At 43.6% G+C, this 23,603-nt stretch overlaps 1 protein-coding gene across 2 annotated transcripts in view; it reads left to right on the top strand.

The window, feature by feature from the left end:
* sema3b (sema domain, immunoglobulin domain (Ig), short basic domain, secreted, (semaphorin) 3B) overlaps positions 1-23,603 on the top strand; it is a 97,668-nt gene that overhangs the window by 66,674 nt on the left and 7,391 nt on the right. For both annotated transcript variants that reach the window (XM_037104447.1, XM_037104449.1), the window contains exons 2-11: positions 6,074-6,586; positions 8,677-8,834; positions 10,398-10,460; positions 18,590-18,709; positions 19,252-19,345; positions 19,564-19,683; positions 19,794-19,936; positions 20,049-20,163; positions 22,103-22,172; positions 22,348-22,492. In XM_037104447.1, coding sequence (XP_036960342.1) covers positions 6,397-6,586; positions 8,677-8,834; positions 10,398-10,460; positions 18,590-18,709; positions 19,252-19,345; positions 19,564-19,683; positions 19,794-19,936; positions 20,049-20,163; positions 22,103-22,172; positions 22,348-22,492 — 1,218 coding nt within the window. In that variant the 5' untranslated portion in view covers positions 6,074-6,396. The remainder of the gene's footprint in view (positions 1-6,073; positions 6,587-8,676; positions 8,835-10,397; positions 10,461-18,589; positions 18,710-19,251; positions 19,346-19,563; positions 19,684-19,793; positions 19,937-20,048; positions 20,164-22,102; positions 22,173-22,347; positions 22,493-23,603) is intronic.

Genomic DNA, 23,603 nt, shown 5'->3' with positions numbered 1-23,603 from the left:
TCAGTGGATGTGCCTGAAACACCTGCCAGATGTGAGGAAAGTTGAAAGAACATGGTCAGAGTAGGATGAATCTTTCATTTTTGTCTTGACCTTGAGGTGTTGATGGTAGATAAATCTATGAGGCAGTTTTCAACACTTGCTGGAGTGCCTTACAGTCTGATGCAGAGCTGTTCGGAGACCACAGTGAGATGCAGTTGTTGATGAGTATGCTCTCAATGATACCAGGGTTAAAAGTCCTTCGGTATCCTGGGACACAGGTGGGCTTTTTAAAGGCTCTGCAGGAAGTAAAGGTGCCCTTTCCATCAGGATGGAGGAGTCAAGGAACCGGATCATCAGAGATGTGGAATCCAAAGAATTTGAAGCTTAACACACATCCAGAGCTTGAGGCAGTGCGTCACTCCTAACTTGCCTGAAGTCCACTGTAATCACCCTGGTTTTTCAGGTGTTAAGGGCGTGGTGATCGTCTGCACACCACAGCGCTGTCCGCAAACTTTAGTATTGCGTTAGAAGCATGAAATCCAACACAGACCAGTATCATCCTGTACTTTCACTTCACATACTTATTTCTACTGACTTCGTTCTCTCCATTGGTGGTCTGTCTTTATCTCCTTGGTTTCAGGGGTAATGAGGCAGCGCTCCATTCTCTGTTCTGCACAAGTCAAAAGACCTCATGCTTCAAGTTATTGTAAAAGAGTTGTTTGTTATACGCTTGTTGTACTCTGCGTTTATCCCCTCTAGACATTGTGAAGGTCTGCAGCGTGTTGACGCACAGCCACGCTGCCCTGCATCATCTGCTCTTCCTGACTTGTTTATCGCCGTGCTCTTAGGGCTTTCTGCTTCCATGTGCTTTTTTTTTTTTTCTCCTTCTGCTTGGAAATGAAGCAATCAGACCCGCAAGCCAAACAGACTTTTATCTGAGCTGAATCAAAACACCAACTCTTCCTACTTTTTGCACGCTTGCTGCACTTAAGTTGTGAAGACACTGGCTCACATTCAGCCGCTGGATGCTTTCCCGAACCTAAACCGACACAATTACATGTTGAGCACCAAACCCGTTCTTCAATATCAACATGGTTGTTATTTCCAACCTCAACCCCGAAACCAAAAGTGAAGATTAACACAAAAGTTTAACATTGTGTGGATCAAACCAAAACTTCCCCAGGCAAAAGGTCAGTCCCCGTAACGTGATGAATACACAGTGTGCACCCTCGTGTTGTGTTAAATATTATGCATGTTATGAGTACTTTTTATGATAGGAATATCACATTTATGGCAATGCGATTTATTAACTTTATTTAAACAGCAGTAAATTGCCAGAATGAAAAGAACTAGTGGCACGCCACGTATGCTTGCGATTCCAATGTGTTTCAGATGTGTTTTATTATCATCGAAATGACAGAGTCTGATGAGAATGTAACAGTTTAACTCTTTGTTATGTGGTTACATGAATCAAAAACAGATCATTTAGACTATTAATAGTAAATGTCATCAATGAAGTAATTGATTACATTCAACCTGTTTGGCTCGATAAACACAAGTGTATACTGAGCTCACTGCTCTCATAAAATGTAAATACACTAACTATTTAAAGGAGACCCATTATTTTTTTTTAGTTTTAAAGTATCTTGCGCATTTAAAATATCTTGAAATTAAAAAACAAACAGAAGCTCCTCCCACAGAAAACGCTGTTGCTGAAACGCCTCGTCAGTAGTCCCACAATTAAATATCCATGACTTTGTGACATCACACTACCATGTCACATATTTGCATGATTTATACCTAGATTCATGTTTAAAGTGAAAGCTAACTGGAAGCTTAAAACACAACAGAGCCATCAGGAGACAGGGTGAGTGGCGCTGGCTCAGACATGTGTGAGCTGACCAATCAGAGTATTCAGGAGGGGGGCCTTAAAGAGACAGGAGCTGGAATTGGAGTGTTTCAGAGGGGGAATACTGTGATGCAGAACTGATGCAGCAAATCTTTCACCTGAATTTGGTTTTTAAATGTTTATATCGTAAAACATCAAAACAGTTCGGCAAAAATATCATTGTACAACAAATTATTGAATTATTATTTTGTGCTCCCATTATGATTACTGAGGTCAATATTGGTTACTGCAATTGTAAAGATTTCTCATGTAGCCTCTTAACAATCGGACAGTGTTATAGTTCTTTTTTTAGTTATAAGACAGGTTGTGCATTTCAAATTATTTGCTTAACCCCCCCAACTTCTCAACCCTCCCTCCTCCACATTCTTCCTCCTCTTCCCCTCCATCCATCCCTCTCTCTTTTCATTTCTCCATCGCAGGGAGGCTTAGACTTGTTGGTCCCGGGCCAGGGGAACTCTTTTCCCCCTGAAGGCAAAACAATTGGCTCCTTTCTCTCTCCCCCACCTCGCTCATTTTCTTCTCCATCCCTCCGTCTCCGTCGCGTTTCACTTTTTTTCCTCTGGGACAGGACTGAAGCGGTTTAATGTCTGTGCATTGCTCTGTCCCCTCCACTTTACCTTCATCTTTGTCCTCCATCTCTGTACTTTCTCCTTCTGTTTGTCTGTGACTCTTTATTTCCCTCCTCTGTTCTCTAACCTGCTGTCGTGGAGGGCCACAGGTTAAACTGCTGATACCCATCCATTCATTTCTGTGTGCTGTACTGTAGGGCTGCATTCTAACCCCGCTCTGAAAGGCCTGTCTCACCCTGGAGGCGGCCGGCTTTGTCTGCCCACGTCTATTAGGCTGTTTTTTGACAGGACGGCTTGCCCCCCCCATTGCTAAAGAATCTCTCTCTGTCTTTATTTTTAATCCACTCCCTCTTGGCATGCCGCTGCTCCATGTCTATTGAAGCTGAACTGAATGCAAGTGTCAGCGGGCCCAATGGCTTTTTTATTAAGATGCATTATGGAGCATTTGAGGAGTTTGTGCATGTGTGTGTGTGTGTGTGTGTGTGTGTGTGTGTGTGTGTGTGTGTGTGTGTGTGTGTGTGTGTGTGTGTGCATGCGTGCGTGCGTGTTTGCAGATCTAAGTGCTGAGAAGTCAGAGTTTGTAGATGAGTATATATGCTCACACACATGCTGAGACACACACACACACACACAGCTTGGGGAGACTCAGAGGAACAATGGGACCGGCCGTTCCTTTTATAGCGGCCGACAGGAGTGTAAGAGTTCTGCCCCTGTCACTCCCAGGGACTCTGAGGTGAAGTGTGTGTGTGTGTGTGTGTGTGTGTGTGTGTGTGTGTGTGTGTGTGTGTGTGTGTGTGTGTGTGTTTGTGTGTTGCGGAGCTACAGCTGACGAAAGCACTGACGTCCTTCTCCTTGAAATACTGCAGCATCTTTGCAGCTCAGCACAGAATCTGGAGCACACACACGTCTCCCTATCCCCCTCAAACACTTCACTGATGAGCTTCACACACATAATCACTTCTTTGACATCGGCTGGAGAAGTTTGCTGTTTTCTGCTTCACACCCCGAGCTCAGCAAGACCAGAGCTGCAACAGCATCCCAGACGATTCACACCTCACGACTTTTGTGCTGGCCGAGGGGTTTGCATGTGCGCTTTTGTCCATTCATGAGTGTGTGCATGTGCGTGCATACATACTGCAGGGTATGTGAGAGTTTATGTTCCTGTTCAGCTCTGTCCTGTTGTGTTGTGGCCTGGGAGCGTGAGCTTATGAGGGCTCTCCTGTCTCCACGCCTCAATAGCTCCATTATTCATAAAACTCTGTGCCAACAGCCTGGACGGCTCTGTGCGTGTCTGTGTGTGTCTGTATGTGTGTGTGCATTCTCATCTTTATGTATTTCAGTAGGCATATAGTGTATACTTAAAGGTGATCACTGCGACTTGCAGCATACATGAATGTAAAGCTTAAAAACAAAGAAGGTGAATTTTCAGGGGGTTGAGTTGTTCATTCAGCGTGCTTTGAACACAGTCGAGATGATGACGGTGGTCCTGTCACAAACCCACACTTCATCAATGTCGCTCATGCCGACAGCAGAACTGGAGAAGTCTGTCGATTGTCATCTCTGTCAACAGATTTAAGTCAAGTCACCAAAATTCATCGAAAATTGAAAAAATAAGCGTCTCTCAAAAAGCAAACGATGCACATAGCTCTAAACTTGTGACATATTTTGTTCATGTCCATACATTTAGAAATCTTTGGATGAGTGTGTTTTGTGTTGGTATGAGAACAAATGTGATCAAAAAACATGCCAGATTTTACGATTGTCTCGAAACTTTTAGCATTTATTATTGTTTTTTCATTTACATAATCTTTTAGCTTCAGTTGTGCATATTTGAAAGAGAGCATTTGAAGATCCTTCAAGACATCACATCACATCACTTCACATCACAAGAAACAAAAATGTCAATGGAGGCACTGGTGGACCATTTCCACTGCAGACTTCATTTACATATACAGCACTTACCACCTCTGCACATCCACAGACTACATTTTTACTGTGATCACAACACCAGTCTGCAGCATCTTGAGCAGCTCCCCTGTTGGTAGAGCCATAAGACAGGTGTTAGCTTCCATTAAAAGTATCCTAAAACCCACCACATTGCTGGAGGAACTGGGACAATGGACTCCCCCCAGAGGCTAAAATGCAAATTAGGTTTAGCCCATATTTATGACTGATTTGGATAAAGTTCTGGGGTCGCATATTTGGGCCAATCCGTGCTGAGAGTCAGCTCCAGTAGCAATGCTTTGGCTAGCTTTGGGAAGTGTGAGTGTACCAAGTTTGGGTTGCAGCAGGGCCAACTTTTTCAACTTTTTTGGACTTTTGCCACGTGAAGAAATATAATAACTGCTGTTTTATGTGTGATATTGCCCCGGTCACTCACAGACAGATCCAGCCTCGTGGTGGCCTAGTAGCTGATTTCACTCCAAGACATGAGGTGTTTTTACAGAAAAGACCTGATGAAGAACAGAGATAGAAATATTTTTAAGGAGACGGGGAAGAATAAGACTTAAAGTGGGGAGAGAAAAGCAGACTCTCTGCCTATTAGTGACCGAGTGCAAACTGTGAGGTGTAATATAATAAAGGAGACTGTTTCTACTGAAAGGCTTTATTGTTGCAGCTGACCACAGAGTCCAAAGTACTGAAGGAGAGGTGTGTGTGTGTCCTGTGTGCACACTTTCTTTCTTCATTTTTTTTTTCTTTTTACCACATGTTCATATAGATGTGGACTTACAAAGCGGTGACCTCATTCCAGCTCTTGCTGTGGTGGAGCTGTGGTTTACAACAACATGCTGGCTGCCGAGGCGGCGAGTTATTGGGGATTTTTTTCCGAAACAATAAGAAATCTGTTGCTTTGAATTCAACTCAAGTCTCAAATAACTCAATAAAGAGTCTTTTTCTGTGCTCCCTGACCGGCAAGTCCACATAGAAGCTGTGTGTAAACAAGATTTTAGGAAACTCTGAATAATTTGTAATGTCATCGGTGATCCAATACTGACACCAAATCTCATTTGTAAAAACACAGATTTTTGATTGACTCTCTCGCGAGTGTCCCTCTGTCGAGCACTCATCCATAACATCCATCCACATCACTGTTGGCTCATTAGTCCTCAGCAGTGACGAGATCTCATCTGGTGACACCGTCTGCCACTGTGGAGGGGCGAGAGAGAGAGAGAGAGAGAGAGAGAGAGAGAGAGAGAGAGAGAGAGAGAGAGAGAGAGAGAGAGAGAGAGAGAGAGGGGGAAGCCACTTTGTGTTGGCAGTTCCACAGACAGGGAGAGATTGTGCTTGGCTTGGCAGTGGGCATGGCGTATCTCTATCACACACACACAGCCTTCATCGCCACGGTCAGTGTGTGTTTGTGTGTGTGTGTGTGTTTTGGATACTGTCCCGAGTCTTGCTGTAATGTGAAGAGATTATAGTCTTGTTGCCATAATGGAGGCTGGCATTATCACAGCCTGGCAGGGGCATCAATCTGACTCTCACTAAATATACCTCAGACAGTGTTCTGTGTGTGTTCATTTGTGTGTGTGTGTGTGCAGGGGCATCCCTGGCACTAGCGCACATACTCCAGTCCTGTCCATTTCTAAATCCTCTCCCTTTCTGTCTCTATTTTTAGGTCTCCGTGTCCATGTGTGACGTTTTTGTCCCGTCTCGGATGTGAGAGGTGAACTTGGTCGTCCTTCACAGGAGGAGCTGTGGATCTGCCTCTGCCTCTTCAGAACCGGGGAGGATATTATAAAGATCATACTGAATATTAAGAACTTTGGCTTGGTGAAAACAAACAAGAAGCAGAATCAGCAGCACTGAACTGAACCAGTCCGAAGGCACGTGGACTTACTGGGCGTACTGCTGAGTGGGATCTAAAACAAGTTCCCACAATCCACCTAAAAACCACAAAGAAATTAACCTTTGAAGGGAGTTTCTTCTAATCGTGCCAAGATGATGACCATGATGATGATGATGGCGGCCATGATGGTCACCTGCAGCTCTCTGTTCCTGCTGGGTTTGGCCGCAGCCCACGCCTCCTCCGGCACCATGACCCGCACTTCCTCTTCATCCTCATCTTCCTCGTCCTCGTCTTCCTCCTCCTCCTCGTCCTCCTCACCACGCATGAAGCTCTCATACAAAGGTAAGGACCAAAGCTTTGAGGAGGGAAACAGGAGCGTTTCGGCTCGTTTGCGACGGTTTGTTTATGTACCTCGTATACGTTCTTTAAGCTTTGTAGTGCGCTTGCACACTTTCTCTGTTTCATGCGAGATTTTGCCACATCCTTTCCAAAGAAAACAATCGTGAACGGTAGCCAAAAGTAATTTGCAGCCGCTCTGAGTCACAGCCACACTTATACACAACCAGATGCACACACACACACACTCACACACACACACTCACACACGTCTTAAACACACATTGGCAGGGTCTTTGCTTTTCATCTGGAGCATTATGAGTTAGAAGGCAGCGCAGTGCCCAACACAACCACAAAAACTGGGGATGTGTTCCATCACTGAAAGCCAGCAATTACAGGCTGAACTATATCACAAGGACGTGAGGCTCGCTCAGGGCCGTCTGTCCAGCTGAGATATGTGCTGCCTTTAATTTAGGCTGAAGGTAACACGTATAGCCTACAATGCAGGGAGGGAACGCTGCAGAATAGTTCAGTGCAGTTGGCACGAGATGGACCAAAAGATCTTGATGACCTCGTGCATCACTGAAATAACTCTCCGGTTTGCCGTAGCTTAATCAAACAATGTATTTATTAATAAGGAAGAAGAAGGATAACATGCAAGTAGCTGGTAATTAACATAAATATCATGGGTTCCAGAGGAACTCTGTTTAGCTATCCTAGTGGAGCAGCTCAAGGGACGGCAATAGGAGTTGGTCTTGTCACTACCTGACCTCAGTAGTGCACGCCCCACAACCGACTATGACATGACCACGCACCACCAATAAGGATACTATCGCGATCTGTATAGAAAAGATGTTAACAATTAAAATTAATCTTAAACTGTGTTTACCATGTTTTTTTTCCAATATTCCATTCATTGACTTAATGGTTATCAATATCTCTGGTTGTTCTGTATCGATTTTGGTAATTCATTTTTGTGCAGCAGTATTCCAGGAGGGAAACGCTGGACCAGGTGACATCTTGTTCAAAGCCTGGTGCATACATTACCCACGATGCAATTTGACTGCTGAGTGAAGTTACCATTCAAGGACTTCACCCTGCAGGCATCATTTTGATCCGTTTGAAAGCTGTCGACTACATAAGTCTTTTAACATGTAGGTGTCATTTTCTTAGTACTCTAAGTGTCCCTGTTGGGCCCATGGCTGTAGTCACCACAGTCTAGTGGAACTGAGTAGTAACACATTTGCTGAAAACAGCACACTGACTCAAAACAAAGGCAGCAAATTTAACGTCCTGATGTCATGCAGGCGGCTGCTGGGTGGCGTCACAGTCTTAAAGAAAGTTATAAATTCCCATTAGAACAATAACAGACTAATAAAGCCGTTTTAATGTCTAAACGAAGAGGCCCTTGGTCTTGTTTTCTTAAGCTCCTGGTTTAAGCCAGGCCAGCAGGGGAGGATGCAGTCCCTTTATTTCTTCTGCTTCTCAGGCCAAGAACACTGTTTTTTTTTCCACTGGCTTGAGGTAACTATTAAAGCTTAAGTTTACAAATACAAGCTCAGTTTTCCTGGGCTCGATTCCCTCAGAATTTTCTTCTTGCCAGTTTGGAAACACAGCAAGGACGTTCAATTTTTCCATTGAAACCAATACAGTGTCATTACTTTCAAGGGATTTTGTCGTCTCTGTACCAAAGTCACTGGCCTCAGGGCTCAGGAATACAAAAATTAAATGGTAATCTTCTTTATCAGCCACATGACTCGTTACAGTCTTGTGGCCAACAAACTGACTCGGATCAGAAGACTCTGATGACTAGAGGTGATTCTCATCTCTATCTGAGGTCATTGTTTACTGTAACTTGTTGTTTTATCTAACTATAAAGTAAAACAAAATGATAATAGCGATGCACAAAAAAAAAAAAAAAAAAAGAACATGAGTTATTTCAGTTCAGCCTGACTGTTGACGGCTCAATGTGAGTTGAATTAGCCTGTGAGGGTTTGCATGTGGCGTGCAACAGCAGGATGCAACATGTCGCATGTAACAGAAGACAGATTCGGGGCTGCCACTCTCTGTAATCCCCTATATCTGTTTGATTGCAGAGTTGCAGCAGTTCCATGGAGTGAGGCGGTTCGAGCTGGAGCGTTCCTGCTGCTTCAGCGCTCTGCTGCTGGATGAAGAGAGAGGCCGGCTCTTCGTGGGGGCCAAGAACTTCCTGCTGTCTCTGTCATTAGACAATATCGCCAAGCAGGAGCACAAGGTTGGTCTGAATTGCAAGCAGTAAAAACCACGATAAGTCAGGAACAATTCCTGTTGGTAAACACAATAAAAACCGTAAATGTTGAACTTACACATAACAGGAAAAAACAGTTTGCTGATTAATACTAATGACTCAAGCAGTGCTGTGCTGAGGTTTTATATGCTGTGTTTTATATAGAATGAAATATGAAAAATGTTTCTCTTATTCTGGCTCAACCTAAATCTGGATGGAAGAACTAACTATTTTGACTTTGGTGGCAAAAGGTCAGTGGTCAGGCTCACTGTAACCTCACAGCGTCCCATCCTCGTGGACGCCATATCTCAGGAACAGGATCAGGAATTTCTTTCTTTTTTTTTTGGCACAAACGTCCACGATGATTTAGGATGAACTGTTCAGAATTTGTCAGTAAAAAGTCACTGTGAGTCCAGATTCTGCCGAAGAAAACAACTTGAGGATATTAAACTCATTGCACTCCGTTGAAAGAGTCTCTTTTATAATTTTCACAGTGATACACTTGTTTATCTAATCAAGTGACGGATTTACCAGAACTGAGCTTTAATTGGTGACCTGATGTGTTTCTGTCATAAAAATACTTTATTACATATGTAACATAAAACTAGATCAAGGAGACTGTTCTGGCAAGGGATGGAAATGAGGAAGTGTTTTTTTTTAATTACAACCAGTTCTGTGTTGTCTGATTCCTATGAATCCTTTATTGCTGCTGTTATCAGAATCTGGCCAGACACCCTTTATGAGTTTGTTTTCATGTGGTCCCAGAGACGTGGCAGAAAGAGAAATATTCAAAAAGCATGGACACGTTTCACCAACATGCCCCTTTGAAAATGTCTGAATCACACTGTCGCACATGTGAGTCCACTCAAGTGAATAAAGAGAAGAAAAAGAAATGTGGGATCGATGGACAAAGGTAGAAAAATCAAAGATGTGGGCGGAGATGAAAAGAGGGCGTCCATCCTAAATCACTTGCGCAGAGCTCGGCATATATAAATGTACACATCGGCAAAAGTCGTGCACGTGGCAGTGCTATGTAAATAAAGACACACATGGATGTTCAAGTAAAATACAACCCACAGACATCTGTTCACAGCTGTTTGGAGTAAATTACATGCTTGGTGCGTTAGATGTGAAGCCTCTGTTGGGTTTAGGCATATGGGCAAGTTTGATTTACGTCTAGGTTTTGAATGTGGTGGATTCGTCCTCCTTTACAATGAGCAGGGAGGATGAGGAGGAGAGAAGACAAACGCAGATGGGAAGAGCGAGGAAAAGAAGGAAAGGAAGTGAAGTTTGATGGAAGTATGGTCGTGGTCTGAAGGTGGTGAGATGAAAACCGTGATTCATTTTTACCTTGCGTGTTGCTCGAGGGCCTGTTATTAGCTGAGATGGAGCCGTTGTTGCTATTGCATGGATAAAGGATGAATCACCTCTGAAAAGTCACACCGAGGAGACCTCTAATCGCTAATTTAATCAAGATTTTGAAAAAAAGAACTAAACAACTAAAAACACTCCGGTCACAGGATCGTCTAATGTTTGCCTGCTGTGTTTCAGATCTACTGGCCCGCTCCTGTCGACTGGAGGGAGGAGTGTAACTGGGCTGGCAAGGACATCACTGTGAGTCTCTTCACACGACACCACTGTACCTGATCTCATGTCGTCACAATGTTCTGCTCTATTTCACCTTAGTATACAAAAATAAACAGTTCCATGGAAGCAGAGAATGCGTATCTACATCTGCTTCTCAGACAGGAGATGTTGGATCGTGTTCTGTGGCGAAAGTCTTGATCACACCTCAGCGGTGTATAAGTGAATTACAGTGTCTGTAACAGAACACCACGCTTGTCATTAACTTTAATAAAATGCGTGAGCCACTGTACAATACATAACATCCTTTATAAAAATGTGCTCTGCATCGGCCCCCAGACGTTGTGCACAGGGTTAAATGAGAGGGCTGAGGAGGCCCTCGTGGAGGAGTTAACTGTCCACTCCTTTCCAGCGCAACACAATGCTACCTTTTAATCCACTGGAGTCATGGGAGTCATCACAAGACGGAAACACCAAGTTTAAACAGATAACATGTAATAATAGGTTCAACACTCCCACTTTTGGACCTGCCCTGCAGTGAGATCACCGCCTCAGAATCAGTTAAAACCCTGTAAAACCCCAATCTGACTGCTGGACCAAAGGCACTTGTTGTTTTTTCCACAGCAGTTTTACAGTCAGCACCACAGTGTGTGTTCTGTGGCTTTATGGAGTTAACAAATTTCCTAAATGTTAAGTAAATGAGAAGCTTTAATTTGGTTTGGGAATTAGATAAACCTTGTCAGCATGGCTAGATTTGTGCAGGAAAAAAAAAAAAATCAGATTTCTTGGCGATGTTAGAGTTGAAAACACATCGACGTGAGGGAGAACGACCTCAGCCAGGAAAACTGCTGCTATACTACTATAGGGAAAGATTGCTTTCTTAAATGATTCACTTAAAAGTCAGACTTCAACTGACATTAACACGAAGTAACTTACAGCAGTCTATAGTTTGTTTCCTCTAAGTCAGTTAGACAGCTGAACAGTTCAACACAGACGTGTTTTGTATCACTAATTAACTTAAAGAACAGTAATTTCTGAGCCATGATCCCAAAATAAGGTCTGATGGAGGTGAGGAAATCTGCTTAGTGACCCACTGGATGTAAACATGTGTTCACGCACATTACGGATGCACAAGTTTGACCTTTATTTAACAAGGAAGGCCTGATTGTAGTTAAATAACCGTGTCTTGGCCATGAAAGGAAATAACAATGAGCTACAGACTAACAAGATGAATAACTCAGTTATCTACACACATGAACATAGATAGTGCATTTTTTGAATTTGCGTCAGGGTGAGCGTTAACAGCAGCAACAACACGGTGACGATTGTGTGGTCGGCACCTTCACATCCAAAGTTGCACATCTGTCCATCAGCTTTGACTGCCTTTGTGCAACAAGCATCAACAATATAAACACAGAGTCCACCTCTCACCATCCTCGGGTAGCCCTGCGCTCTGCCGGCTCAGAATTCTGTCTGTCTGTCCAGTGCAGCAGCTTGATACGTGATGTTGCGGTGGAGACGGGTCTCTGTAAAGATGTAGGCACGAGAGTCTCTGATTTCCAGTTGTTCCGGCCAGCCTGAGGTTGGACGGCGGAAAGTCGCCTTGGGCAGTGGTCGTTTCTAACTCCACTGATCTTAATCCAAAACCCGTGCTTTCTTCTCCAATGCTGATGAATTTTATTTCTGCCAAAGGCAATACATGTTTCAGCAGTACAGCCAAGAAAAAAAAAACCAAACAGATAAATTGACTGTGGTCTAGTTAACCATTCAAATAACAGAACTTTACACTTTAAAACTGCGTCCAGTACATACACAGAAGTCTAAATTTGTGATACACCACTCCTGGCCTTTGTCATCGTCTGTAGTCAGAAGACTAAAATCTGTCTAGAACTGAAAAAGATCATGGTTTGGATTAAATTAAGTGCTTGATGAAGGTAAGTAAGAACATTACATCTGTTTGGTTACGGACACAGGTTCATCGAGTCCATGTTGACTTTTGGTCAAGTCATTGGTTTGTATGGACTTTCTCACTCATTCCACAGTACTTAATGTGAGGGATTGGTGTAGAATTTGGGACACGCACTGCTGGCAGTCCTAAAGTCTGAAGTTACGTTAGTTGCATGCAAATCGAAGCAACTCCTGTAGCACATGTGCTTATTTGCAAATTAACAGTATATATTACAGTGTAAGGCAGATCCAACAGTGAAAACGTTTAGGTGAAGGTAACTTCGTAGGTTTGTATTTAGATGAAAAAGACAGTGTTGTTTCATGGGGAGGAACGAACACGTACGCAGAGGCAATTAAGGGACTGAGAGGGGTCGCAAACAACATGAGAAACTTCTGGTTCCCAGAGATCGGATAATATGAGATATAAAGAGAGCACGGGAGGCATGGGAAGAGAGAGAACAGTGGGTGAGCGAGGGAAAGAGAGAGTAAGGAAAGTAGGAGGGATGAGATCCAGTGAGGGAGAGAGATGTTGGCCTCCTCCAGCAGAGAAACACACTTGTCTGTAATTAGGGTCAACGGCGTGAGGTCAGCTCAGTTCTCAGTGTGTGGGTGGGTGTTCGCAAAGATACTAGAAAGTCAGAGGGAATAGGGGCAGCGTCGGTGTTAAGCAAAGGATTTAAATAACATTTCGAAGGCCAGAATTGCAGGAATAACAACGGACCAGGGGAAACTTGTCTTCAAAATTCCCCCAATCTTCCCTGTGCTGTCTTATCTCTGTCTGCCTCCATCTCTACTTCCCTTTTTCTTGAGCAGTTTTACTCATTCTCTTCACCGTCTCCACTGCCACTCTCTCGTTCAAATGCACGCGCGCACACACACACACACACACGCACACACACACACACATACAGACAGACTCCAGGTCAGGTGAAACTGGAGCCCGGCGTTTGGTATGAATGGAGCTCGTTGTCTGTGTGTTACAGCTGTGTAATCACACTGATGAGGGGTTTGTTTTACACACACACAAAGAGTGACACACACATATTGGATAGTTAAACGCACATGAACAAAATGGACACACACCCCGTCAAACACTGGGGCATAAATACAGTATAGACAGATTTGTGGCATGTAAGCATGCACTGAAGTAAATGTTCCACACATGCACACACACACACACACACACACACACACACACACACACACACACACACACACACACACACACACTATATATATATATATATATATGGCTAATTGTGTGTGATGTAATCCTGGGTGGTCTATAGGCTCTCGTGGCCTCTACATGTCGGTCAGCATGGCCGAGCCCAGACTCCATCCACAGATCTTCACATTGAGACATAATCATCACATACAGTATTTACTCAGCATATACTTAGAAACTGAATGTTTCTCTTTTTGTAGAGCAAAGGGAAAAGTCTTGATTTTATTTATTTATTTTTTTTAAGCTGCCAATAAAAAGACGGAGGGACACAGAGAAGCAGTCCAGAGGGCATCACAGAGGGTCATGAGTTCAGCTGTGGTTACATGTAGCAGATGTGTATGCTGTTGTGCCGGTCCCACCCTGCACACACACATTATACACACACAATATACTCATTGTACATTGTAATCATGAAAGCGTTTTAAAAAGAAGCTAATTTCAAAGCAAAAATTCTGATCCGGCGACATATTTGTGTTCTAAATGACATTACTCTTTATTTGACACATCTTCACAATACAGGGACGATGTGCTGAGAAGCACCACAGGGGTTCAATCAAACTGTATACTTGGACCAAGTGAGCAACTGAACACAATCTCCAGTGTTCTCAGGTGGGAGGCCAGTGAGGGATCATATCAGCCTGGTATTCAAACCAAATTAATAACAAATTGTCAAACATTGTGCGAGATTGGATCTTGGTCTCAGTCGGACAATATCTGATTATAATATATATATATATATATATAAGGACTTTAAGGAAGTTAATCCATCTAATGCAGTTTTGGGCAAAACGGCTTCTTGCTTGGTAACCTCACAGTGATGACAAGAAGTCACTGTGCTTGACGAGGAAGTCGTCCAACCTTTTAACCCACATGAAGCACACACAGCTTGTTCTATTTATGTGGAATAAACAAAAAAGATGACATGTCTTTTCAGCAAATGGTCAAAACTGGGCTATATTTTCTCTTAACTTTTGTTTCCAGCCTTTATGCTAAGCTAAGCTAATAGGAGAGTCACATCAATCGTCACAACTGCAAGAAAGCAAAACAAAAAGCATCTTCCCCCAGTGCCTTATTTTGTATTATATAAATTCAAACTGCAGCGCTTATTCAGAAATGGTCATTGTCATGGTAGCTGAGCAGATACACACAAAGCATGTGATGGGCTCAACACGTTGCCCACATAAAGACAAGTAATGAACCCTCCATCACTCACACACACACACACACACACACACACACACACACACACACCCACTGACCACAGGAAAGCCACCTAACATGCGCGCAGACGCACTAACACAAACACAGACCCACGCACATAAACACAGTCAGACAGTGGCGGTAAACAGTTGACAGTTCACCCAGACACTCAGTCTGACTCACCACTCTGGCCGAGGCGTCACTGTAGAGCTGGGGACATGTATTAAAACCTGCAGACGTGATGTTCTGTGTGTTTACACCGTCATTTTCGCACCAGCTGGCAGAAGAGTGCCATTTAAAATTCATTCGACCAGGATATTGTGGCCGGGGATAAGAGGTTAATGTTGCGGCTGATTCACTGTGAATGCTCAAAGCCAGAAACTCCTCCGCTGATGGGCTTCCTCCGACCTTCTACCACATACAGCTGTTATATAATCTGAGAGCAGAAATCAGTCCGTCGCAGGAGAAATAAGTCAGAGCGCCACTCCATTGTGCTGCTCGGCAGAGGCGATCAAAGGCATTCCTGGGTTATTGTGCGGTGCTGTGTCGTGTATCTAATGGTTGTCCACTGTATGCCATCGTTCTGTGTGTTCAGTCACAGGCTCTCAGCCATTAACTTTATTAAAAGTTTACCAGATTGCTGGGACTCCTCGCTCTCAGATGCAATCAAAACAGAGAGAGAAAGACAAACAGTAGCTCTGTTTCTCTCTAAACTTTCATAATGATACAATGCAATAGCTGAAAATATGTGTTTAGATAGGAGTGGGTGCCAGATAAATGGGAACATGAGGAAGGTCCCTCTTTAGAATTAGCTGATTTAAGCCAATGACATAAATACGGTGGTAAAGACGCCTAGAAAGTCCAACTTTTTTGATTCAAGGGATCATGAAAAAATCCTACAATATCAAGCAAATTGTACTTTTATAACTTATGAATGGCTTAAAAAAAACAGTATAGGAGACATGTGGAGAATTAAGAGGAGGACAGATAATGGCTGAAATGATGAATCGGTAGATCGGGTTAATCATTTCAAGAATAGAAAGCATAAAGCGAGAAAAGGGGGGGAAAGACATCCACTGAGGAACAATGCAGCTTTATAAGACATGAAGGAGAAAGCTAAAGCTCAGGCCGCTCTGAGGTCACAGCCTGCCTCTGCTCACTGTTTCAGCTAATGAGTCAGTGGCAGGTCAAAGGTCGGCTGGTGAACCCTTTCCACACACGTACACACACACACACACACACACACACACACACACACTGAGGAAATGTGATTGCTGGCATAATTCACCACCCTCACCCTCCTCCTTCCTTTCTGATCTTTTCAAAGCCTCTCAGGCATCTTTTCTCCTCTTACCGTTTCTTTTCCTCCTGCTCTCTCTCTGTCTCCCTTTGTCACATCAAAGAATTGACTTTGTCTAAAAACGCCACCCTGCTGACTCCCTCACCTTCCTCTGCCCTCTAACACACACACACACACACACACACACACACGCACACACACCAAGTGCTAAAATACAATGGGAGTTAACAGAGGATGAGGAGGTCTTGTTCCTTCGCTGCCTGGGAATCAGGAGAAGAGAGAAGTATGTTTCATCAGTGGAACATGGAGCAAGACTGTCGGGTGTGTGTTAGAGTGTGTGTACGTTCATTGTGTAGATGTGTGTGTCAGCCCGAGGGTGGAGGAAAAGGTGAAGTGTGTGTGCCTTTGTTTGGACGGAAACAGAGGTCTCCTGTGTTTGTCAACAGCAACTTAATCGTTCTGTCGAATGGCTGAACACCTTCACATGTGAACACACTCACTCACTCTCTCTCACACACACACACACACACACACACACACACACACACACACACACACACACACACACACACAGTGGCATGTATGTATTCACACACCAACAACTCCAACTTTAACCCCTTGGTGGTTTTTCAAAGACTGAAAGGTCTTTGTTCTTAACCACTGAGGGTGTGTGTGTGTGTGTGTGTGTGTGTGTGCGCATGTGTGTGTTTGTGTGCATGCGTGTGTGTGTGTCTGCGTGCGTGCATGTGTGTGTGTCTGTATTAGGTGTGTTGAGCGTAATGAGCCACAATTCCGCTTCTGTAACTGCTTTCACAACCTGGTCTGTCTGTCTGTCACCCTTGGGTGAGGCTGAAAGGCTGAACAGATGGAAAAGGAAAGACATTTGATTAATTTGATCGGAGCAGAGATTAAAGTTGTGGACGATTGAAAAACGTAGAACAGATCAATCATTGTCTACAAGCATAGTCCATCTTTAAAGACATCTACAAAAAATCCAAAGATTAATCCAAATAATAAAGTACAAACATTAAAGGTGCAGTATGCAAGTTTTTAAAGAAGCTACAGAACAGAGACAAGGATTAGCAGTTTGTGAGAGGTAGCATGAGCTACACATACAACCATATGTTTGCACTCATATTTTAATTACATACATCACATTGGAGCAAAGGAGCTTGTATTTTTAGTTACGGTGCGGTGAGAAAAGGGTTAAACTGTTCTAGTATTGTGGACAACGTTGGAAAATTAAGACCAAAATAAAATAATGTGATGCATATTTAAGCACAAATGTACTGTAAAAAGCCAATAATGTGCAGACTTTGTACACAGGATGATTGGATCCCAGTCTGATGGTCAGATTCATGTCTTCATGAACCTTTTTTCCAGTGGGCCCCTGGGGTCCTACAGTGTTTGTAATTTGATCGACAGACAGATGTTACAGTGGTCTGTCTGGGGGAAAGTAGACAGGAGAGTGTGTATGAAGCAGTGTGTAAAGGCAGGGACAGTACTGATACCGTGAAAAGAGCTCCGGCCCTGCGGCTAAAGGCTGCTGATAATCATGGAGATAATGATGGTGTCTGTGTTATCTTAACTTAAACGGCTAGTTGTAAAAAAAGGCCAATCTCCTTAAAGCCTGTTGTTAAGATCAGGACGATGGCGAAAGGTGGGGTGTGTGTACCATCCAGCCTGTTAGTGTGCAGTCAGTCTTTTCTCCAGAGGCCTCCTGGGATCCAGTTTACTGTAACTTGAGTCTGAGATAGACAGATGTAGCTGTGGATCGATAACTGGCTGTCTGGATGAGAAAAAAGAGGGAACAGAGAAGGATAAGAATCTTAAAAGTTGCTCACATGAAGGAGGATGAGAAGTACGTGGTGGCTACACGCAACAGCCACCAGCTGCTTAGCTCAGCTTAGCATTAACAGTAGGAGCAGGGTCATTACCGAATAAGGTTTTTCTTGGATATCTTCTACTGTTTTAACAAATGCTGTGATGCATGTTGAAAATGTCCACATCATTGTCTGAAGTCCCCGGACCTTTGACTGTGTTGCATGCTCATGTGGAGGCTCATCTGATCATTGTTAGTCAGCATGTGTGTGTCCAGCCGGGACACAAAGGCTGTCACAACAGTGTGTTGGGAGGTGGAGCTGGGGACCGGACAGTGTTGTCACAAGCAGACAGGGTGAGAGGAGTTATGTGAGGAATGTACATCACTAAACCGAAAGAGAGACAAGAGTCCAAGTTCTGGTCGATCTCGGATTAACCGTCTGTTTCTTATTGTCTAGTTGACATTGTGCAAGCGCATACAATACATCATGGAGGGCCCACCAATATCTTTAGTATATTTGAGTCAGTATAATTGAGTCTGGCCATTTTAAACCAATAGATGTCTGTAGTTCCTGACAAGAATGTATCCCCAAAGATCCAAATCAATACAGAGTGACTACCAGCTGCTACTCATACTCAGACTGTGTATCTGTGTTTGTCTTTCAGTCTGACTGTGTGAACTACGTGAAGATCGTTCACCACTATAACCGCACCCACCTGTACGCCTGTGGAACCGGAGCCTTCCACCCTACCTGTGCCTTCGTAGAGGTTGGACACAGGATGGAGGTGAGGAATAAAGGGAACACAAACACACAAACACACAAACTACTGAGATGCACTATTCCTTGCTTAGTGCCTCCGAAGATCTGGTTACTCTGGCTCAAACAAAAGGTTTTTGTGTTCGAATGCCTTAAATGGTGAGCGTCAGTCCTCTGCCAACCTTGAACTATTATGCAATAATCTGAAACAACTGCAGAAAAGAACCTCAAAACAAAATGTTGACATCTGATATCCAGCTGTTGCCCATGCTTGGAAACTTTGGCATAATAAAACTGACAGACGGCAAACCGGAGTCAAGAGCGATGCTGCAGAGAAGGTGAATTTGCGATAAAGTTTGCCGACATCCGTCATGGTGAGCTGAAACTGCTGGTTTCGAATTTGTTTTTAGTTCCTCACGCCGCCAAATTCTCCAAACTTGAAATGTCACCCCACAAGTGAATGTACTGTATGATTCTGAGAGTAGAAAACAAAATGTGTGTGTGTGTGTGTGTGTGTGTGTGATCACAGCTTACATCCAGTTTTCCCTCCCTGTCTTGTCTCTCCATCAGGACCATGTATTCAGGATTGACCCATCTAAGGTGGAGGACGGGAAGGGAAAGAGTCCGTATGACCCTCGGCACAATGCTGCGTCCGTGCTCGTCGGTGAGCTGATTAACTATGACTTTTACCTCATCATTAACTCAGCGTGGCTTCTACCGAAGTTTGATTGATTCTGCCCCAGAGGTGTATTATTGGAATTAGACATTGTTCAACATTTTCATGCCATTGTTTTATCTGCTTTCGGTAGATGTTACAACCCCAGTCATCAGCGAAAGATCACGTAACCAATCGATGACTTATTGATCCCTTTTGTCTCCCAGGTGATGAGCTGTATGCGGGGGTGGCGACGGACTTAATGGGACGAGACTTCACCATCTTCAGGAGCCTGGGGAAACGGCCCTCCATCCGCACCGAGCAGCATGACTCACGCTGGCTCAACGGTCCGTGTGTGTGTGTTTGTGTGTCCACTTCCGTTACAGTCCTGTCGTGTTCAGAACGAAACTCGTTAGAGAAATAAAAAGCTAACATTGTTCCTCTTTGCGTCTACCAGAACCAAAGTTTGTTGGTTCCTTCTGGGTCCCGGAGAGTGAAAACCCCGATGACGACAAGGTGTTCTTCTTCTTCCGTGAGACGGCGGTGGAGGCCCAGGGGCTGGGAAAGTCCACCTACTCCCGCATTGGACAGCTGTGCAGAGTATGACATTGTTTCACCACTTGAATCTGCCCACTCTGCCCACGGATATTTTACAGATTCTGTTACAAAATGAGCTCATATTCTGCCTCTCGACCGTTTTGTCTTGAATCAGAATGACATGGGCGGTCAGAGAAGTCTGGTGAACAAGTGGACGACATTCCTCAAGACCCGTCTGATCTGCTCGGTACCAGGAGCCGACGGCAGCGACACGTACTTCGACGAGCTGCGTAAGTCACCGTGTACACAGACGGACCGATTCTGTGCTAAATCAGCTCATTTATGCTGAGTAAGATTACGTTGGGTGAAAGTGTGACATAACACGACTGGTGTTTGAAGTCAAGACCAGGCGTGACACTGAAGAAAAAGTCAACATACGTGTCTTTTTCAGCTTGACACAATCCCCCTTTTGACCACAACAGATGTCCTGGTGTCATGTAAACTCCTCAAATAATAAACCTCTAGGTTTCTGTTTGATGATCGGGTAATCTGATTGAATCTGATGAGAGAAAAAAGTGAAACAAAGCGTTGAAAGTTGAGGCAAATCTTCCAACCTCGTTGTGTCCGTTAGATTTTTTTTTTTTACCCAGAAGCACATTCTGTGGGTGCAAATGGAGAGAAAGTTGAAGACAGCATAATGAATTAACCAGGATTTCTGACCTCAATTGTAGATTATCATTCAGACCCACATTCCTGCAGACTTGGAGGAAGCATGAGTGAGAGATTAATTGGTAAGAAATTCTGGCTGGATCTGAAGCCAGTGTGTTTTTTTCCTGTGGGTTCAGAGTAAGTTGCAGGCTTGTCTCTGGTGAGTCTTCGTATGACAAAAGGCAATAATATGTTTTCATTAGACCAGAGCCAGAAGCGAGGCCGTGTAGGCGCGGACTGTGGGCAGAGGAAATGTACTATGATAAAGACGAGATAATTTCACTTTCAGACGCGAGGATTGTTCCACAAACGTCTCGTGCCAGTTCACCCGAGCATCGTGCTCATAAATATGTAAAGCTTAGAGATACAACTTCTCAAAACTGCTAAAAAGTACGACTTCACACAAAAAGTAATAACGTGGGTGAGTCTAGAAAGAATCCATGGAAAGATGTCTCAGTTATGAGAGCTCCTCTGCAACAATTAGCCCAATTAACTGTCCAATTGTAATTTTGCATGTAGAGTAACACACAGGATGCAATCAAACAAATCAAATCGTCATGAGGCTTGACAGGCTATCAAATATGTTGTTTTACCTTAAAATATGGCCAAATGCACCTTCAGATTTTCACTATCCACAATTTGTCACATTACCAAATTATGTCAGCGTTCAAGTTTCCCACCCTGAGCATGACGCTGGAGGAAAATGGCTGATGTGTGAATAAGTCTGTTGTTTTAAAAATGGCAAGGATCCTCAATGTGCCACAGAAAGACCGAACCAAAGACCAATCTTCCTTCAGAGGACTGACTTAAAGGAATCAAACTACGAAAATAATGCAAAACTTCTCGTATAAACAATCAATACGTGACAATATCACATCTCACAAAGAAACAACAGCCAACCAGATGCAGCAGTTTCAGCTCTCAAGATGTTTCTGATTGATCTCTCTGACCATATCTGTGGGCGAGAATATGATCCGTCTTATCTCGGGACGCAGTTAAAGGTAAACTTAGTGGAAGAATTTGTCCAAATCCTAACCCCTACCCGAGGCTAAATCTGTCCATCACATGCCCTCGTCTGAACAATGAGTCCTTTATCTTGACCAAGAGTTTTCTGACCATACCTGAGGCCACAGGACCTCCCTGTAACAAATATCTGCATTGATCTGAACCTGTTGAAATCATTCCACTGAAGTATTTTACCTACTTTAGACACAGTTTTCACTGTAGTATTCAGTACAGCAATTTGACTATAACATGCTGTTTGTGGCAGACCTCAAGTGGACCAGTGTGAAACTGTTTCAACAGGACCTGTTTAAATTAATGTAACAAACCACTGCTCGGAGCCGTAGTGCATTTTGCTCAGTGTCACGACCCTCGGTTATTAGTGAAATCTCTCTTTAAAGCAGTTAGACGCAGCCATAGGGCTTTGCTTATCTTTCTCTCAACCTTTGACCTCTGGACCACCAGCACCTGACCTGAGTGTGTGTGTGTGTGTGTGTGTGTGTGTGTCTCCGTCCTCAGGCGATGTGTTCCTGCTGCAGACGAGGGACAGAAAGAACCCTCTGGTCTACACTGTCTTCTCTACTTCCAGGTCAGAGTCGATTATTGTTGTGTGTGTGCAAAATGAAGAGAACGGAGAGAAAGACAAAGTGTGTGTGTGTGTGTGTGTGTGTGTGTGTGTGTGTGTGTGTGTGTGTGTGCGCGCATCTGTGAATGTGTGTGTCTGTTTTGATGTTTCTAACCCAGCTTCCCCTGTCCCCCAGCAGCAGTGTATTTAAAGGCTCAGCTGTGTGTCTCTACTCCATGAATGACATCCGGAGGGCCTTCCTGGGACCCTTCGCTCACAAAGAGGGGCCCAACTACCAGTGGGTCCCCTTCCAGGGAAAAGTGCCCTATCCCCGCCCAGGAATGGTATGTCAATATCAGTCAACTCCCATCCAAAGAGTAGTGTCAGCCCCTGTGAGAAGTGCAGGATAATATTAATAAAAATATTGTATTAATAATAATACAAACCTGAAGTACCTGGAACTTTCTTGTTTATTTTCAATTTCACTTTTGACATAATGACATCTATGTGCTATGTGGCAGAGATATCTACTGAAATCAGCATGCTAACCAGCTAGCTCCGGCTCTTCAAAGTGAGATGCTCCTGTGCTAGCTGTGTAAACACCAACACACCACCCCAATGCTCCGAGCTCCCAATCTGGACTGCTAGCTGCACAGCTAACTGAGCTAACTAGCTAAGGAGATCTACAGTTAGCAGCAGTTAGCGGTTATTTGAGTGATATGTTTCCCCTGTGTTTGTTTTGAGCATGAATTCGACACTCCAATCCTTACATACTAGTATGCATAGCACTTTTAATAAACAGTTTATGAAGCATTTCATTCGTTGTTTACATTCAAATAACTAAAATGTGTTTAACTATAAATTAAAACATTTATTTTAAAAATGTTTAGTATAGTAATAAAATGGGAGAAAGAGTTTTTCAGACCTGGGGCTAGGTGATTAGCACATGTCGTTAATGTTTTTTTTAATGTACAATTCTTACATGTTGCACCTTTAAACCAGCAGACAGTCTGAATGGAGCCATTCTGCCTAATGTGTACTTTTACTGAAGAACGTTTTATTTTGCTGTACTCTGCACAATGCATAATGCATTATCTTTACTCAGATCAAATTATTAATGCAACATCTTTACTGGTATTGGAGTACTTTTCCATATAAGTACCGTAGCGTACCGCAGTGTCCATCATGAGAAGGGATTTGAAAACTTTTGGTCTTTAATAATTCTAATTGGGGCGCAGGACTGTAACATCAAAGTCAGATCAATATAAATACATCAATCTGGTATAATATTCCTGTGGTATAAGCCTTATCATACCCTTGTAGTGCTCATTATTAGACATCATTTCATCCGAAAGCTCTCCGCAATCCTCCCAATCAATATGTGCTTACTGTATTAGGGCTCTTACATTCTGCCCAGCACACAAGCGTAGCGTCAGCAGGATTTGTTATGCACAG

The sequence above is a fragment of the Acanthopagrus latus genome, chromosome 7, assembly GCF_904848185.1.
Source record: "Acanthopagrus latus isolate v.2019 chromosome 7, fAcaLat1.1, whole genome shotgun sequence".
Taxonomy (NCBI): domain Eukaryota; kingdom Metazoa; phylum Chordata; class Actinopteri; order Spariformes; family Sparidae; genus Acanthopagrus; species Acanthopagrus latus.
This window is presented reverse-complemented; position numbering and strand designations above follow the sequence as displayed.